Raw genomic sequence first — 18,730 nt, 5'->3', positions numbered from 1 at the left:
GGGGGGGGAGAGGGGGAGGGAAATAAATCAATTACTTGGCTCGTTCCAGCGCCATCTCTGCTTCAAATTTTTCCCTCCATGCTAAAAACGTGTCAAGGGTGACAGGTTCTCCATGTGGTACAATGATCTGCGAGTTCAGAGAAGAAGAATGTAAATGAATTCATTCAAGTAAGAATTTTATTCATTTAGAGATTCGTACATCTTCTTTCGCCCTTTCTTCTGCTTCAGCAATCTCAAGGCTACTTTCTTGACCAAATCGCTCAGATAGCCACTCTTTAGATGATGTCACAAGTGTGTAGACCATAGCCATACCAAGATTTTCAGATGCCTGTCCAAACAGACTACATGTAAATGTCAGATCTAACACATTATCAAATAAATATATACCAATATTTCGCATCATCCGAATAGTTAGGTTATGAATCATGAGTAACACAATTTGGGTGGGTGGGTGGGGGGGCTGTTAGGAACTTGCTGCTTTATGCTACATTGCCAAGAAATTTAACGTGCCATGTTCGACACGTGTTAGACACTTGGATACTCTTAACACACGTTGAACACATATCGGATACTTACTAGCATATTAGATATGTGTTGAACACTAGTTGTGTCTGATTAATGTAAACCCGATATTTGTTAGACACATATTGAATTTTTGTTAAGTATACTAAATAGACAAACTTTCATTGAAAAAAATCAAACTTTCATTGGAAAAAAGGAAAGAATACCTCTTGCTGAAGCTTTTCTCTCAAAATCTTTAGATCTTCTACCGGGATTCCTCTGATACTGAGAAAAAAAAGCAATAAAGCCAGAAATCGAGTAAAGAGCTAACCGTATTCTAGTATATGTTATATATATAACTTCGAGTGACTTAGTCAGTAAATCATGCAGTGGAGGATTTTGAGAAATGCGCGCTATCTGTACTAAAGAAGAAAGTATTTTTTAAACCAAATAACTTAATATGCCGTCTGAATGAGTTATGAAATCAAGATTCATGAGCTAACTAGGCAACTTAGATGAAAATTTTCTGTTTATTTTAAATTATTTACATGGATAGTATAATTATACAACCTTTTCACATTCAAAAGTGGAGGTTCATCAGGATATTTCTCTGTATGCGAGAAAATCAAACCCAGCTGAACTGCACAGAAGAAAATAGTTAGGACAGTAAGAAAATAATTAACCTCCTCTAGGTGTATCTAATAGCAAGGAAACTTAAGTAAGAATAACCTGGCATAGTTGTTGATTCATCTGTCTCATCCTCCTATTAAAAAAGACAAAGGTAATAAACGTAAGACCTTCCCAATTTGCAACGAGGGAGGTATAACTATAGGAAGTAAAGATATTAGACAGTACACCAAGATATAGCTTGGTAAACAACGTTGTCGAAAAGTTGTGTAGGCTTGTGTCTTTTCTGCAAATATTCTTTGATTTCTTTCTTTTCACATATTCCAAAAGAAAGTCATGATGAGATTTTTCCATAATAGGGCTTTTGCATTCTTGAAAGGGCGGTATGTTAAGGCCATATCCAAAAATTCCTTTACCTCCCTAGGAAATGTGAGATGCCATTTGAATATATTGAGAATCGTTGTCCAGAAATTTTGAGCGTATGTGCATTGCATAAACAAGTGGCTTTGTGATTCGTTTTCTTTCTTGTATAATGGACACCAATTTGGAGAAAGAGTGATGTAAGACATTCTTTTTTGAAGATTTTCACTTGTGTTAATGGCTTTATGCGCTATTTTCCAAAGGAAGAACTTCACCTTTTTAGGCTGATGTCCTTTCCATATTGTCTTTGCTAGCGTGGGATTTATTGGTTCTACTTTTTCCCCCCATTTCCATCCTCAAGGATTTTGTAGAAAAGAGACCCCATCAGCGCCGGGGAGCCAATCAGTGAGTTTGCTTTGTTTGACAATACCACACGAGCAAGGTCAAGGCTTAATTCGGAAGGGCCATTATAAAAGATTCACCATAATATTTAAAATTTTGCTGTAAGAACTGCTTCAAGGAATTCAAAATGCTCATTTCAAAGGTTCGAGTTTGAATTAAATCTTAAACTGAATCCACTTATCATAAGTACTTAGTAGGATGCTTACCATGCACCAAAAGTAGAACAGGTGGAAAACAGAGACCACGTACCTGTGGAGATAGTGTTATCAGAAAGCATCTACCAGAAGTGTTAAGGCCACTCTCACTTGAGTGAATTTCTGATATGGAATACAGATAAAAAAGGGTATCTGACATGTTAGAAGGAAGAAAAGGTAGCAAAAAACTTAGAAGTTTAAAAGAAAAATGTGCCACAAACCTTTGAACTCATCCATAAGTATAGCTTCCAATGCGTCAATTTCCATCTCCTGCTCCTGTGCATAGTCTACAAGCCGAATAGAAGGCAAATAGATGAACTTAATGGGGGACATAATGAAAAATTCCGACAAAATATAATCCACTATATAAGCTGCGCGCACATACATATCAATTCAGTAGATATTGTGTAATACTCGAGCTCGACAAGTATGAAATTTGAGATAAGGTAGGAGAGAAAAATGCTTATAAAAATCTCGGGAACTTGAGAAAAATTTAAAGAAAGTTGTGAAAAAAATAGAAAAAATGGTCGACGGGATAAAACGGTATTTTCTGCTCCTCACTATTTAAAGGGGTATGTATTTATCCTAATGTAGACTTAATTGAGAGGGAAGGAAGAAAAGAGAGAAAAAAAGGGAAAAAAGGAGAGAAGGTTGAAGTTCTTGGAGAAAAAGTGTAGGAAAACCATCTTCAACTTTCAAATTCAGCATGTTTGAAGCATTTTTTGGCCGAGTATCCTTCATGGAAGTTGCTCGAAATGATGTTCTCTGCAGTTCTAGGCTTATGAATCACCAAAATCAGTCAAAAATTGAGGCAGAACGGGATGTATAATTTATGGGTTCAAGAATATCATTTTTATGTATATTCGAGCGTTTAGACGTTGGAATACTTCTGAAAATTGTTCATTCTGTTTTAGGAGATTATTTGAACAAACCATGACAAGGAAGCTGGGAGAGAAGACACTTGTAGATTTATTTTCAATTTAGGGTTTAGGGTTCATGGGTAGGCATGTTCATAAGCGATCAAACTTGCGTTGTCTAACTAAGAAAATTCAAAGCTCCTAGCAAGCTCAAGAAGACACGCTTCACCCATGTAAGTAGCCGTTTTGGAGTTTCTCAAATAACACTTATAGGAATGACAATGGCATGTTAGTATGCGAGCATACCTTGCCTCAGGTGTTTAGAATATGCATGATTAGGACTTAATGAGGACAATTTTGGATGAGAATACATTGTATGTTATGAAAAATTACGAAAATGTCTCTAGAATGAGATTTCTATGATGTATGTTATTTTAGTGTTTTCCGTTGTGCAAGAAAGAAGGATGAGATATTGTGATTTTTGCTCCTCGTTGAGCTTGCAAGAATATTTAGATAATATATTTCGTGCTTTAGGTGATCATTAGGATTATCTCCCTAACCAAGCGTGCATAAAAATGTAGGATAGCCTCAAGTGATTGATTGAGTGTTCTCCATGTAGGGCATAGTTACATGCATTGAGTTAAGATTATGGTGCTAAAGTTAGGTTGGTTAAACGATGACCTAGGACAGGACACCTCCAATAAACCAAGCACTTCAGATTGTGAGCGGCGATTGGGGGTCTAAACCCTAGTGCTCCCAAACCAAGAAAACTCAAGGAGTTAGTACAGAGAGTCTTGGAGTAGGGAGTTCACGTTTTAAGCTGTCTAGACGCTCTAAGAACCTAGTAAACCTCGATTACCATGAATGACTAAGGTAGCTCTTCAAGCTACTAGCAATGTGAACAGTGTCATCAAAGTATCTATCACCCTATCCACTCCAGTACCCCAATGAGGTTATTAGCGATCTACATTGGATCCAATAGCACCCTGACAAATGGTAGGTCCATAGGAGCAGTATCGTCTAGATAGGCCTAGGTCAGTTCGGGTAGTGCGTTGAGACAACTAGGTGGCACTATCGTACGAGGAAATGGCCAGGGGTCTCCTGAACAGAGCCTCTGTGTTGTAAACCCATCCAGAGAGGGGGCAAGGGACCATACAGGTAGGCATAGTAGCTGACCAACACATGAAAGTTGCTTCCCCCATAATTAGAATGACTCTAGTAGGTGTCATACTGTCCTACCAGATTTTATTTAGGTAGAGCCTCAACCTAGGATGCTGGTCATTCACTATCTAGGCAAAACAAGGTACCTCAATCTAAGTAAGAAAGGTTGTTCAACCTGCACAAACCCCAAATGATAAGAATGAAACAAGAAAACCACTCAAAACTTCAACGCCTCTCCAGAGGCTCAGATAACTATAGAGATTATAACCAAACTTCCTAGAGCCTAGAGAAAAACCCATGATAATCTATTAGGATAAGGATGCGATGAGAGCCTACAAGTACATTAAATACATAGAAACTGTTCTGTAAAGACCTCCAAATTCAGCTTCTGCTGGTGATCATAGGAAAGTGCAATACATGCTAATAAAGCAAAATATATAGGCACTGAGCTACAATGTATATGCTGGTGATCATCATAGTGACTTCTAGACTTCTCTCGCCCAGCCCATTTCGTAAGACAGTTCCACTAAGTCTATCAACCATGACAGAAAAGTTCAAAAACAAAAGGAAAGAGAAACTTCTTTCATGAAGCCAGCATCAAAGAACTTTCACAATTTGAAGAAAATGCCATCTGCAGCTAATGGAAATCACTAACTTACCCACACAGCAGAATACTAATACTAGCCAGATGAGTAAATATAGCTAAAACCCATTAGACATGTTCATATGATCAAGTGAAAAATACTACCAGAAGTCGAAAATTAAGCATCGATGAGAAGAAAAGATTTCCAAACTTCCTTAACATTAAGGTGAATTCAATGAAAGTAACCGGATAAGGAAAATTGCGCACCAGTCATGGCTGCTGTAATTGGATTCAACGTACTCCTCTTCCTGGCGTCGCTATGATGCAATGACTGTCACTGTGCTAATGAAGAACGACAAATTACTACTCAAACACACAAGTATAAGGAAGCCCTTTAACTCTTTCCCTGAAGGAAAGTAAAGAAAACCAAATAATGGATTGAGAGGGAAATTATTGGGAATCGTTTCGTGTTTGAGGGGGAAAAGGCCGGAAGAAAAATGGAAAATAAACTAAAAACACCCTTGTTGCCCTTGTTTTTATTTAACCCTTTTCTTATTAGGAATTTAAAAGAAAAAAAAAAAAAAAAAAAAGGAATTATTTACTCACCACTCTTTATCGCTCTTCACAGAAACCCCCTCTCTTCGCCCACCAAAAGGTTGGTTTTTGATCCGTGCTCCCATCTCTCTTACGCCTGGCTTAGACACCCTTCACACCACATACAAGCTTCTTCAAAGAAAACCCCATAAACATAGGATATCAACAGAAAAATCATATAAAGAACACCGAAATATTTCGTTGTAATGTTGAAAAAGAGTCCTAAATTTTGAGTTCGTTGTAGATCTTTGTTTTTCCCTTAAACCCTTTAATCCTCATCTTCCAACTGCTCTTCCCTTTTCTTTGAAGCTTAAATTTCGGATGGTTTCTATCTGGCGCATGCAAGTATGCATTTCTCTTTAATCTCGTTACTGCCAGGGGTTGTTTTGTGTTAGTGTTGTATGCATTTCTCAGTGAGAGGGAGGTTTTTGACGGTTTTAATTACTGTTGATTGGGCTTCAAGATGAACAGCTAAGGGTTCATTCGAGGAATTTTCCCCTGGTTTTTGGGTTCTGGGGGTTTTGAAGATGGGGAGTTCTAGCGAGGCCAAGGGTATCGATTCATCGGTTGGAGGGTTGGTTTGGGTCCGCCGCCGAAATGGGTCGTGGTGGCCGGGCAAGATTTTGGGCCTCGATGAATTGTCGGAGAGTTGTTTGGTTTCTCCGAGATCCGGTACGCCGGTGAAACTTCTTGGTCGCGAAGACGCAAGCATGTAATTGCTTCTTGTTATTTGTTCACTGTTCTTCACTGATTTGGTTTCTGTGGATTGCATTTGCAATTCTTTTGCGTTTACTGGTTAACCCTTCGTGTTCTGCAAGGTTGTGCATTATGTTTAATATCTGTGTGGTTCTTACTTGGCTGTTCTTTGAAGTAAATCGTTGACATTTGTGATTGTTAACAATGATAGCATAAATGCTTGTCAGAGACATATAGCTATTGATTTGGTCTCTTTAAAGCATGTTTTTTCCTTGCAGTTGCGTCGGCCTCTTCGTTTTATACTGGTTTTCCCCTGTTCTCTATGTTTTCGAGTTTTAGCACCTTGTTTCGTTTCTGTATGAGGTTTTTTTTTTCTTTTGTGACACTGTTCTTACTCTTGTTGGTTTAGTGACTGGTACAATCTTGAGAAATCTAAGAGGGTGAAGGCATTCCGATGTGGAGAATACGATGAATGCATTGAGAAGGCAAAGGCTTCGGCAGCGAACTCGTGTAAGAAGGCTGTGAAATATGCCCGGAGGGAAGATGCGATTCTACATGCTCTTGAGCTTGAGAGTGCCCTTCTAGGCAAGGATCAGTTGGACTTCAGCTATAGGACTCAGAAAAATGAATCAGATGGCGAGCATGACGTCCTAGCCAGTGAATCTCCTCCTGTATCTGATTCTTGTGAAGAAGAAGAAGAAGAAGAAGAAGAGGAAGAAAACGAAGAAGAGGAAGAGGAAGAAGCCATCGTGACTGATGATGTGAGTAATTCTGAAGATGCTTGTCCAAAAAAGAGTAATTCTGAAGTGAACTCCGATTCTGCCCCTGAAATGTCTCATTCAGATATCCCTTCGGAAGAACTTAATCACGCCAGTTCCTCGAAGGTGCTATCTGAACATAGGAGGAGAACACCAAATGATTCAGAGGACGATGGAACGGAGGGTGTTAAGCGTATGAGAGGACTTGAAGATTTGGTTATGGGTTCATTGGCAAATGGGAAGTCTCATGCTGTAGAGCAGCCTGAAATAGTTCAACAAGAGGATACTTCTCGTTGTGATGCGAATACTGGGAATTGTATAACTAATCGAAATCCCCCGAAGATTATTCATATGTATTCATCATCATTGCGACGTAAGAGATCGCCAGTAGCAACTGTACAGGAATTCTTGAAAAAGAAAAACCGCCGTCGGCCATTGACGAAGGTTTTGGAGAGCACAGCAATGGTATCGGTTCCAGTGATTTGCAATCAGCTTCCTAATACATGTAGTTCACCCCTATGGGGAACATCTGATGGTAAAACATCTGAAATAGATTCTGAGTTAAAGAGAAGTAATTCGTTAGCAACTATCAATAGTTCGGATGGGAATGGCGCTGCAGTTTCTTGTGACAATGAAGCGTCGTTAATTGCCTCTGAAATGTCTAAGGCAAAGGAAAATGAAGTCTCCATTATATCCAAGACTAACTCTTTGGACAAGCTATTTGACGTGCCGTTTGTTGCAGAGGAGAAGCACGTTGATGGTATGATTGAAGTAAAATTATGAATTTTGAAGATATGCATTCTCTCTAGTATGTGTAGGTTCTCCTTTTATGTTGTTTAACTGATGAAATTAGTGTCTTTGACTGATGTGCATTTCTGCTCCGCCTTGATTTTTGTTTATCGGATTATGAGATCACAAATCAGTTGGAGAAGGGAACGAAACATTCCTTATAAAGGTGTGGAAACCTCTCCCTAGTGGATGTGCTTTAAAACCTTGAGGGGAAGCTCAAAAGGGAAAACCCAAAGAGAACAATATATGCTAGTGGTGAGTTTGGGCTTTTACAAACGGTATCAAGGTCAAACACCGGGTGGTGTGCTAGCGAGGACGCAGGCCCCCAAGGAAAGTAGATTGTGAGATCACACATCGGTTGGAGAACGGAACAAAACATTCCTTAAAACGGTGTGGAAACCTCTCCCTAGTGGACGTGTTTTAAAACCTTGAGGGGAAGCTCGAAAGGGAAAACCCAAAGAGGACAATATCTACTAGTGGTGGGCTTGGGCTATTGCAAACGGTACCAAAGTCAAACACTGGGCAGTGTGCTAGCAAGGACGCTAGCCCCCAAGGGAAGTAGACTGTGAGATCACACATCGGTTGGAGAACGGAACGAAATATTCCTTATAAGGGTGTGGAAACCTCTCCCTAGTGGACGCGTTTTAAAACCTTGAGGGGAAGCTCGAAAGGGAAAACCCAAAGAGGACAATATCTGCTAGCGGAGGGCTTGGACTGTTACGTGGATTCACCTTGCCTCCTGTTTCGTGCTTCCTGTTATTTGTCTGCAACTACAACATTCACTTATACAAACCTTTTCCTTTTCATCTATGTTTTTAGAATTAACTTTTTGATTCTCTTGACCTTGTTATACAAACCTGTTCCTTTTCCAATTGCTTTCTATCAAGCTGTTCTTCTGTGGCATAGATTGAAAAGTTTTTAGTTTGCTTTCGGATGATATCGTACTGATTTTTGTTTCCGAACTGTCAGGTCTTTCTCCTACAAAACCCTCTTCATCTGGTAGGTCGACAGTTGGTTCTTTAGGAAATCCGTCCGGTCAAAGTAATCCAACTGGATCTTTGGAAAATGAGGCAACAAAGGAACCCGACTCCACGACTTCGGTTGCGACTCGTAACGATAATACTAACCAAAAGATCGAGAGAGGTACTTCGAGGTGGCAGTTAAAAGGAAAGAGGAAGTCAAGGCATTTAAGCAACTACAGAAAACAAGATTCAAAACTTTCCCTAGATGTGGATGATGCATCTGGTTCTTGCTTGGCAGGTAAAGTAGATATCAATGGCGTTGGTATATCCCCATCTGCAAGTAATTGTAGCCTACTAGCTAAGTCCAAAAAATTTGCTGAAAGTCAGATGGATGGACTCTGTGAATGGGGTAAACAAATATCTTACAGGAAACCTCATACAAGTGAACCGAAAACCAAGGCGAAACAATTACTTGATGACTCTCTGGTACCTCAAAAACTGCTTCCTTTTCGCCAGTCCCGCTTTATGATTCATTCTCGATATCAGATGCCAGAATTTTACGTTAGAAACTACGGAGCTAATTCGGTATTATACGATGTTGAGCTTGAGGTGAAAGCTAGCTATAGGCCTCAGCATGTTCCATTGGTTTCTCTGATGAGCAAATTGAATGGTAAAGCCATAGTTGGTCATCCTCTCACAGTTGAAATTGTGGATGATGGGTACTGCGATTCCTTGTTGAGCCAAGCAGATACTGAACCGGAAGGCGACGAACACCGTTATGCAACAGTCAAGCACACTGCACTGGTGAGAACTCAGTCGAAACAGTTGCCATCCCAACCTGGTTTCTCGCCCAGCAAATCGCCAAGAATGAAAAAAACCGGGCATTTATGTAAGAAGATCCGCAAACTATCTTCGCTGACAGGTAATCGACACCAAAATCAGCTGAAACGTATGGTACAGAAGTCTAACGACCATGTCATCACTTGCATCCCCCTTAAAGTAGTGTTTAGTCGGTTAAATGAAGCAGTGAGCGGTTTAACCCGACCATCACACCATGCCTTAACATAAGGTAGGCGTCCCATGAATTAGGTGTTAGGTGTGTTGTTTTGTGCTGATTTAGACTTTTAGAGCAGCATTCAACATTAAGTGTACAATTTGTTTGACATTTTGATATTGTAGAGAGGAAGGGGTAGGAGAGGAGTAGGAGGCCTGGTTTCTGGTAGCTCTGTATATATGTAAAACTAGTAGCAGAGTTGTAAAGATGGTGATTGGAATCATCTCATATTTGGTATTATTGTTTACCTCATTTACTTAGTTTTTTTTTTGGTCCCACAAGTCTTAACTTCCATTCCCATTGTACTGCTTGTAAACAATAGTCACTAATTTTTTCTTGAGTAAACTTCTAAATTTGTTCCTTAGATTGCAATTTTGTGGTTCTTCCCATTCCCATTCTTGTTTTTCAAGATGGTTGGGTTTGATATTGTTTTGGTACATAGTGGCTCAAGCCCATTGCGGGCTAGCCGATATTATTTTCTTTGAGTTTGTCCTTTCGAGTTTCCCCTCAAGGTTTTTAAAACGTGCTTGTTAAGGAGAAGTTTTCACTCCCTTATAAAAAGAAGCTTTCACGCCCTTATAAAAAGTGTTTAGTTCTCTTCCCCAATTGATATGGGATTGCTAAGAAGGTTTTCACTCCCTTATGGAAAGGGTGTTTCATTCTCTCCCTAGCTAATGTGGGATCTCATAGTTAGCACACCGCCTCGTGTCCACTCTCTTTGGAGCTCAGTCTTGTCGTTGGCACATCGCCCAGTGTCTGGTTTTGATAACATTTGTAACGGTCTAAACCCACTGCTAAGGAGAGGTTTTTAAAACGTACTAAAGAGAGGTTTCCACACCCTTATAAAAGGGTGTTTCGTTCTCCTCCCCAACCATCCATATGTGTCTCAATATATGTTTATTGATCGGGTATATATGTATCCGATAATCAGTACCTTATCTTCAACAAATTAATCTAATATTTGCCCTTTTATAATGAGTTGAAAAATAATCTTAAAAAAATAACAATATAAGTTTTAGAATTAAGACTTTTCAATAGTCAAAGAAAAAGGCACAAGCGCAAAATTGATCTTCTTTCCAATCAAAATGGTCATAGTTGAATTTCCAAAGTTCACCTGGTCGCATTGGAAAGATCAAGTACCAATCATTTTGGTAATAATGTTAGCATAACAGTAACTTCTCACATCACTTCACCAGACCGTGATGATTTTATTGACAGTAAAACAGAGCTGACATTACTAGAACAAACCAACAAGCTTTGCAAACCCAAAGCTTCTTTTACAAAGAAACGACATATTTCGAATGTTTCAAGTCAACAAAAGTGCCTTTACAAGACGCATTTGTGCATCATCTGTTGCTTGTCCTAGTTGCCATCTCCGGCATATAAGTATGACCCAAAACCAGACTTGTCTCTAAGGTTGTGCCAAATCCTTAGCTGCAAGACGAGCAGCCAAGAAAACATACCATGTCTGTGAAGAAGTCTTCCTCTCTAACAAAGGCTGAGGAGGCCAAACGCCCTGGCAGGCACGATGCCGCCAGAAAGCGCAGGCGATCTTTCGATCTCTGTTTTTCATCCCCAGAGCTACCAATGGAATATGGAAAGTCTTTGAAAGAGATGGATTCAGAGAAATTGAAGGATGCAATCAGAAAATGGGCTAAAGCCGTGTAGCTTATGCCCGAACAGTAAGCAAGCGCATTGGAAGCTGGCGTCACTAATTGACCAGATGAAGTTTTCATGTTTGATAAATTTCCAACATGGTGTTTGTTTTTGTGTGAAGACCTTCTGAAGCAAAATGGTTAAAATGGTAATGAGTGAACTGTGGCTATCATGAAGAAAATGGATCAGAATGGAACTAGTTTGTGTTGTGTCATGAAAGACTAAGATCAAAAACAATGTACATTCAGCTTTTTCTAGAGGGATAAAGTGAGATTCTCTTTCAAAAATGAACGGTCATGGAAGCAAAACAGTACTAAAGTGATTCCCTGTGTACAATGAAAGATCTATTACTCTATTCTCTTTCTCCTTTCACCCATTGAAAGTGGAAATCGTCAAATGGATTTCGAGAATCAAACGCGAAAAAAAAAATGTTCCAAACACAAAAACCACCAAAAAGCAAAAAAAAAAAAAAAAAAAAAAAAATGAACACCTTATGTAAAATCAGAGACTACTATGATATTTATCTATAATTCTATATGCTCTATAGCAGAGGATAGAAGTGGGAAGAATGTGGTTTATCAATACCTTCTTCTTTCTACTCAGTTTTCTTTACATTGTTTAGAGCTTTTTCTCCACCTGATATGGTTCTTAACAATTGTTTTGAATAAATGTCCTGCGCCTGTGCGGCTTTCTTCACACGATTGGCTTTAACCCATGCAGGTTCCTGCCAATGAAAACATCATCATCTTTAGTACCTTTTAGTTTGATTATCTGGGATCGCCAAAAGTGCGGTTCTTTTACATTTTTCATATAGAAGGCTCGAAAAGGTTAAAGTGGGATCGTTAAATTTTACCTCCGGTACTAAACGAGAGAAGCCAAACTTGAGCAAAAGGAGAACATGTTCCATAACTAGAATGGCTGCAAGTCCAGGTTCAATCTTCCATTTCCCTTCCTGATCATATAACCATACAAGAAGTGCGCAGTTGGTGCATATGGACATCACTATCAGAAACTGCCATTTTAAGTGGTTTGCCACTTTGTTAGACATCGATATAGATTTAAATATGAACCTTCCACCATAGGAAGGGAATAACTTCAGTCATTACCATGCGTTTAAATGAAGTTGAACCTAAAATAACTTCAAGGGATCTACACTTCTACCATATTGTTGAGCGAAATTCGGCAAACGTGAGTTTCTTAAAAGACGCAGATAGAGTAATTGTTAAATCTAAAACGGGAATACCTGAAAAATGTTGAGCCAAGCACCAATTGTGGTTGCTGCACGGGGAAAGGGTCTTTTGTATATAGCTAGCAGTTTCAGAGCATCTGTTCTTATTTCTGCGATGTTGTTCTGCATATAGGAGTCAGAAGATTATCCTATGTAAATAAGAAATATACGGTATTGGTAAAGCAAACAAAAATCAATGAAATCAAGAAAGAATTTACCAATGCAGCAAATGCAAATGCAAGAGGGAATGCAGAAGCAAACATCATTATCATTCCGAACTGCAACGCTAACTCCAAACAATCTGCATTCAGTGTTGGAGTTGGAGTTAGATTTAAAAGGGGAAACAGTAGTAGAAGTCGTTGAACGAGGAACACAAATTTATAAACACTATTGAGAGCTTCTAAGAAAAGCCAAATCTGGCATCTTGTTCTTTGACCTCTCTCTACTCGTTTATAAGCTTTCTCTAACGATAATTTTCAATGAAAAGCTCTATTAGACCAAACGATCTTAGCTTTGTCACTGGGGGAAAACCAATCAAAACTGAGAAGAAATTTTCTAGTGCAACAAGGAAAACACCAAGAAGTCCCAAAAGCAGGAACAATAACTACCAAAAGGTAATATTTTTTAAGTCATCAAAGGGTTCAAAGAAAAAATTCCAACTTCACTCAGTCTACCAAAGAAACAGAAATGAAGCCTCAGAAGTTACAAACTTTGAAGAAACTGAATATAAAGTATGAGATTAGGAAATGACATAATAATACTACTTGTTTCAAAGATTTGTATTTAGCTTATTACCATCAAAAAGCCCATCTTCTAACTCAACACCAATGCTCGCAGAATAAGAAGGTTTCAGGTATTCTTTCTCTGCCCGAGAAGTGAACAGGATTTTCCCTTGAGATGATCCTTTTTCACGTCTTTTCTTGCTCCTTTACACCAGAAGGACAGTAGGCCGAGCCCAGTTATATGAAAAGGCAAGCCTGCGCATGCCCACAATGTAACAAGTCCAAAAATTATTGGAAAAAATGGGAGTGCTTACCGGATTTTGTATTTTCTATAGCTGTACTTGAGATAAGGTAGAGAATTTTCCAACACATTTTCCAACACCTGAATGACAATTTCAAATTCAAAGTATGTTATGTTCTGAAATAATGAAGAACAAAACTAAATACTTGGTGAAGAGTTACAAAGTTAATCGTTCGTTCACCTCAGATATAAGGAGGCGTTGTACTAGAACTTGGCGAAGAGTTGTAAAGTTGCGGTGCAAAAGGGCATGGTAGAAGACTCCAATATAGGATTGCATAAAATAAAGACCAAAAATCTGCAAGAAAACTCAACGAAGTGAACTAAATCCATGAGATGATGAGAACAATGAACAGACAAGGCCCATTTACCTTGTAAACCAAACTATCAGCCCTTTTTTCATTGTTATCATAGTTTTCACAGTTAATGAGCTTCACGGACATCTTAGCTCCCAATCGCGTGAAATATTGAATGGCAAAAAGGTACAAGACAGTCAACCCAAACCTGAAACCAAAATTATATATATAAATACTGAACGGTGTGTCCCCAAATAATTTTTATACAGTTACCAAGAGATAGCTAAAATAAGGCATAATCAGGAGTGGAGATCTGACTGTAAATATCATGGAAATTTTACTTCGTTTGCATCATTAGTAAAGAAAGAAAAAGTTGAGACAGTTCATGGATTCTTTTCAAATTGATCAAATGCATGTGCCTAAAGGAGAAGGTCAAAAACTGAAACAGCTGGGACGGCAAGAAAAAAAAATGCTCAACATAGAATGATCCGAAATGTTTGATAAATATATCCCGAGTACAAGTGCATGCAATATTTAAATATATCTAGTATTCTTACTTGATAACATCCGACTGAATAACCTCATAACAATGAGCATATGCCAACTCAAAAGGCAACTGGAGGCATATAATGCTCAAGATGACAATTGCATCATTTCTGACTCGCCTAAGTCGACCAAACCATTCAATTTTTTGAAACGCTTCCTTCTCTTTTCTTTTATCCATTTCCTGATCTTTTATGAGCTCTACAGGTACTTGTAGGGAGGTACAATCCACGCCTGAAAGTCTATAACCTGGATCACCTCCAAACGTATAATTGATCTGCCATCTTTACAGCAAGTGTAGAGAGAAATGAATGAGCGATATGCCAAATGATAGATAAAAAAGGAAGTGACCATAACAACATATGCAGATTCACACTCTGTTGACGTATTAATGCTTTTAGCCCAAGGTACCTGGCGATAAGGGCAGAGTTTTTCCGTTTCCAGAACTGGGAAAACATGATAGCCCATAAGATAATGCTTATAAAGAAAATAGGGAGGACCAGTAATCGCAAGGACCTGTAAGCAAGATGAGCAACATGCAGTTTATTTTTACGTAAATTTGGAATGCTTGCACGATTTAAAAAGAACTGATGGCCTTGCAGCTAATGGATAGAGTGGCTCACCCAAATTCAACTAACTGCAGTATAAGCCCAAGTGCAGCTGGAAATAGCATCCATTGTGTATACATTCCAAGGAACGCAAAGTAGAGTGCAATCTTCAAACAGTTATTTCTCTTACATGTCAGTCAAAATGCACATCAGAATGATTAGCTGCTACGAAATAAAATTATAGTTGAAGTACCTTTGCACCAAAATATGAATACACCTCATCAATAGGCTGGCCGGTCAAGTCCCACCAGTTAAGTGCCCAATTTCCAAGGAGCTTCTTCCTCCTTATTTCATCTATAAAATAGCAATCTTATTTCCTCGGAATATACGACACAGCTGCAAAATTTTAGGGAAGTCAGGAAAACTATACCGTGCAGAGGAAATATTTGTTTAACAATTTTCTTGGATTCCAATGTACGGACCAAACTCTCCCCAACCTTCCACTGAAATTCTTCTTCATCACATTTAAGAGTTACAGCTGACTGATTCTCATTTACCTGTAAAATGAAATACCTTATATCTGGCAATGTAGAGGTACAGCATACGCTATGAACTGACGAACGTCAATGGGAAGGATATAGTCATAATCAGATGCCTAATCGTGGGTTAAAATTAAAAATTAAAAATTAAAAATAATTACTGGCTTGCCTTTGTATTCGCATTTTTGAGCGACGTTCATTAAAATAAAATTTTAATGCTTGGCACCATTATTTGCACATGAAAGCAAAAGGTAGACAGATGAAATTATTAAAGCACCAAAGCAACTTTTTCCATACAAGAAATTACTCAAAATTTCAAAACTTACGAAAATGGATTGCTATAAGAAAAACATTGAGACAATAGTGTAGCTAATAGGATATGCGGATGGGGAAAACCTTGAGCCATGAGAGAAGTTACTTACAATCCCATATATCAAGTGATCATAGCAACAAAATCGCTCACTCCAACTGAAGAGTGAACCATCGGGCTGTCTTACAAAAGCATCAACCTCGTCCAGTTCAAAAAGCAAATCCATACCTTGTATCAAGATAGCACCGAAACCAATGCAGAAAAACAAAAGCACAACATTTTTAAAACATGTTATAGAGAAGGCCAACTGAGAAAGGAAGACAAAAGTTGAACAGGAGGTTTGCTAAAGATACTCGAGCTTACCAATATGAGTCCTCTTTTTCATTTCTAGGCGTGCAGCAGCCTTTCCTAATACCTCCAGAGGAGCAGCCAACTAGATTTAGAAGCAGGAGCTCGTCAAATCACAATAAATGAATTAGCAGATAAGAAATGTGAAAAGCTTCACATAGACTAACTACTCATCCATCAAAAAGCTTAAGAATTAACAAACATATGTTCATGAGTTAAACGAGACCAAAATAATATATAACTTTTGTCTAGCAAGCGGAAGGCGAGTTAAGTGCAAGCCACCTACATTGGCATCTAATCTCGGCTGCACAAGGCAAAAACTCGCTAGGCTATTAGTTCATACGGACATTTCTGCTTAAACGTTTTAGACATAAGAACAGCATCTCTAGTGCACGTAAATGTTAAGCAAACACGTGCCTATAACAATTTTACATCAAAATTGACGAAGACATCATGCTTATAAATCACGCTACTATCTAATAAGTAATGACCATTGTTTAAATTGACATCAACAGAAATGGTATCTACTGAAATAAACTCTTGTGGAATATAAAACAAGTAGCAGGGGCAAACCTTCATGAACTCGTCAGTGACCCCATCAATTCTCTCAACGATAAAACCCACCTTCCGAAACGAATTTTCAAGCACCTCCACACAGTCACAAGTGGCATCTTCTTTCTTCGTTTTCCTTTTCGGAACTACCAAGCATACCTCAAATACAGTTTGTTCTTCCGGATGGACTTTCATTTCAGCGCTCACTCACACTCTACAGTACACCCAGGAGCACCAAAAGATTAAGAATACAACACCGTATGGAAACAGAACATTCGAATACTTAACTGGGGAAAGTTAGGATCGGTCAAGAAGACAAAAACTCGGTTCCAAGAGCCCCAGTAGTCAAATGGGTCTCAATACCTTTTGGGACTAGACGGATATGGGAAAATAAGCTTAAATTTATCAAACACCCAACAAAACGCTCACAAACGGGAACATGCATTAGCTCAGATGGCTCAAATTAAGCTTTACGGGAACTAATTCAACAAAATCTTTCAACAAAACTGGTAGAACGGATGCATAAAGAAGAAACAAAACAAATCTCGACGGAGTGAAGACAACCCAGGTGTCTAAGCACATAGCATTGCAATTGGATGACACATGGGCGATAATAGAAGGAGATAGACACGTACTAAAACTTGGTGAACAAAAAGAGAACACACTTTTGGGGACTCGAAAGCCAATTGAGATCATCCTTCATCCCATAGCCCATAAAACCCCTTTTTACGCATTTGGGCGGCGAAATTCACAGTGAAAGAGCATACCAGAATAGCATAAACGAATCGTTTATTGCAAACGTGTCTCAGTGTGTTTTGCAGTCTGGAATTCAGCTACCTCGAAATAGAGACGGAAATCCGCAACCGACGAAGAATCAAGAGCTTTGAGTTTAAGAAATTCAAGCAGATTGTTCTCCGTCTGCTACTCCACATTTCTATTTCGGCTCCTAACGTTCGAATCATGAACAGTTCTTTCCATTATTAGATTGCAACTTTCCCAATCTCCAAATCCTTCTTCTTCAACTCCGTTTCTTCGTTTTTCCCCCCCTCGATGGAAGTTATGCTTCTAACATGTGACAAACGAGAGAGTATTTTTTTTCCGCCAATACAGTTCGAGTTAAGGGTCCATTCTTTTATCTCCACTGAATTAATACAAATACTTTTAAATTTAATTTTAAAAAAAAAAAAATTAATAACAGCTTTAAAAAAATTAAATGATTTGAAAAATATACCTTTAAATTTATTTAGAAACTTAAAATATATATATATTGACTTTTTAAAAAAAATTAAAAAATACATTTACATACCACATCTCAAAAATATTCTATTTTTGAGATAATTTATAAAATATTGATAGACGATTTTTTAGAATTTTTATATTGATAGTAATATTTTTTTTAATAGATGATTGCTACTTTTAAAATTTTTGAATAAATATATTTTTGAATCAAATATTAATAAAACTTTTATAAGTTAAAAAAATATTAAAATATTTTATATATTTTTTAATTTTTTTTAGTTTAAGGAAAAAAAAAAGATAAATTATATATTTTTTATTATTATTATTAATTTACCCTTCTATTTTATTTACCGTAAATATCTTAATTTAGTATTCATATTTATGTGTATATTTTAATTAAATTAGATGTGAGTTGAAATGACAAAAGTTAAGATAGCAGTGATGTTTGAAAAAAAGTAGACTCGATGATATCGAAAATTAAGAAATGACATTCATGAAGCGACTTCGCAATCGCCCCTGAACACCGGAGCACGTGAACTGGTGGCTCAATCTCATTAGTTTTCTAAAGAAGAATGTCATCACCCATGGTGCTACTGAGCGCAGCCACATATTCTAATCTTTCAAACTACAAGCCCGGTCAATTCCTTTGAGTTTCAATCTTGCTACCGTACTTTCCAAATGAGGATAAAAAACTTTTCATTTACATATTGTTCATTGAACAGTGATCAATCTTTTTTCTCTGTTTATCGATTTTGTGCAAGTCCTCTTTTTCAAAGTGTCTATAGATAACGCATCGTATTTATAATAATTGCTTGCCACCTATGCTCTATCGCTGATTCCAACTACCATCCATGTACGATCCACACTGGGCCTAACATTTGGTCAAACATAATTGTCCCTAAATATTATTATT

At 38.0% G+C, this 18,730-nt stretch overlaps 3 protein-coding genes across 13 annotated transcripts in view; 1 reads left to right on the top strand and 2 right to left on the bottom strand.

Moving 5' to 3' along the window:
• Positions 1 to 5,392, bottom strand: part of LOC111488696 (RWD domain-containing protein 1-like) — a 10,138-nt gene extending 4,746 nt beyond the window's left edge. Inside the window, exons 1-9 of one of the 9 annotated variants that reach the window (XM_023136597.1) lie at positions 5,292 to 5,392; positions 4,953 to 5,027; positions 2,306 to 2,371; positions 2,140 to 2,207; positions 1,231 to 1,264; positions 1,072 to 1,141; positions 729 to 786; positions 200 to 328; positions 36 to 127 (exon numbers count right to left, since the gene is read on the bottom strand). In XM_023136597.1, coding sequence (XP_022992365.1) covers positions 36 to 127; positions 200 to 328; positions 729 to 786; positions 1,072 to 1,141; positions 1,231 to 1,264; positions 2,140 to 2,207; positions 2,306 to 2,371; positions 4,953 to 4,959 — 524 coding nt within the window. In that variant the 5' untranslated portion in view covers positions 4,960 to 5,027; positions 5,292 to 5,392. Of the gene's footprint in view, positions 1 to 35; positions 128 to 199; positions 329 to 728; positions 787 to 1,071; positions 1,142 to 1,230; positions 1,265 to 1,544; positions 1,938 to 2,096; positions 2,208 to 2,305; positions 2,372 to 4,952; positions 5,200 to 5,291 lie in introns of those variants that run through there. The other 8 variants (XM_023136598.1, XM_023136600.1, XM_023136599.1 and 5 more) reach the window with 8 other exon arrangements.
• A 326-nt stretch (positions 5,393 to 5,718) lies between these two features.
• On the top strand, positions 5,719 to 9,877 carry LOC111488560 (uncharacterized protein At1g51745-like). The gene is made up of 3 exons (XM_023136356.1): positions 5,719 to 5,991; positions 6,385 to 7,493; positions 8,492 to 9,877. Exons 1-3 carry the CDS (start codon positions 5,807 to 5,809, stop codon positions 9,550 to 9,552), a joined length of 2,355 nt encoding a protein of 784 aa, XP_022992124.1. The 5' UTR covers positions 5,719 to 5,806; the 3' UTR covers positions 9,553 to 9,877.
• Positions 9,878 to 10,666: 789 nt separating this feature from the next.
• On the bottom strand, positions 10,667 to 17,674 carry LOC111488594 (anoctamin-like protein At1g73020). 3 transcript variants are annotated; one of them, XM_023136424.1, is made up of 17 exons: positions 16,600 to 17,674; positions 16,042 to 16,111; positions 15,791 to 15,906; positions 15,260 to 15,386; positions 15,083 to 15,183; positions 14,905 to 14,996; positions 14,693 to 14,797; positions 14,296 to 14,565; positions 13,814 to 13,946; positions 13,627 to 13,740; positions 13,459 to 13,526; positions 13,218 to 13,348; positions 12,641 to 12,723; positions 12,438 to 12,545; positions 12,048 to 12,206; positions 11,780 to 11,918; positions 10,667 to 11,320 (listed from the first exon to the last, which is right to left on the bottom strand). In XM_023136424.1, the coding sequence occupies exons 1-16, from the start codon at positions 16,771 to 16,773 to the stop codon at positions 11,790 to 11,792; spliced, it is 1,980 nt and encodes a 659-aa protein (XP_022992192.1). In that variant the 5' UTR covers positions 16,774 to 17,674; the 3' UTR covers positions 10,667 to 11,320; positions 11,780 to 11,789. The 3 variants fall into 3 exon arrangements, with proteins under 3 accessions (XP_022992192.1, XP_022992194.1, XP_022992191.1); XM_023136426.1 differs by having other exon boundaries at positions 10,667 to 10,972; positions 16,600 to 17,673; XM_023136423.1 differs by having other exon boundaries at positions 10,671 to 11,918; positions 16,600 to 16,792; positions 17,346 to 17,673.
• Positions 17,675 to 18,730: the final 1,056 nt, after the last annotated feature.

Source organism: Cucurbita maxima, unplaced genomic scaffold (assembly GCF_002738345.1).
Source record: "Cucurbita maxima cultivar Rimu unplaced genomic scaffold, Cmax_1.0 Cma_Scf00013, whole genome shotgun sequence".
In the NCBI taxonomy this organism is placed as follows: Eukaryota; Viridiplantae; Streptophyta; class Magnoliopsida; order Cucurbitales; family Cucurbitaceae; genus Cucurbita; species Cucurbita maxima.
This window is presented reverse-complemented; position numbering and strand designations above follow the sequence as displayed.

Bases quoted from the DNA above. Each gene is read 5' to 3' on its own strand.
- LOC111488560 (XM_023136356.1), top strand. From the start codon at position 5,807: ATGGGGAGTTCTAGCGAGGCCAAGGGTATCGATTCATCGGTTGGAGGG. The intron at 5,992-6,384 runs GTAATTGCTTCT...TTGTTGGTTTAG, and splicing joins GGTCGCGAAGACGCAAGCAT to TGACTGGTACAATCTTGAGA. The intron at 7,494-8,491 runs GTATGATTGAAG...CCGAACTGTCAG, and splicing joins AGAGGAGAAGCACGTTGATG to GTCTTTCTCCTACAAAACCC.
- LOC111488594 (XM_023136424.1), bottom strand. From the start codon at position 16,773: ATGAAAGTCCATCCGGAAGAACAAACTGTATTTGAGGTATGCTTGGTA. The intron at 15,387-15,790 runs GTAAGTAACTTC...TTCATTTTACAG, and splicing joins ATCACTTGATATATGGGATT to GTAAATGAGAATCAGTCAGC. The intron at 12,546-12,640 runs GTAAATTCTTTC...TCCTATATGCAG, and splicing joins CATTTGCATTTGCTGCATTG to AACAACATCGCAGAAATAAG.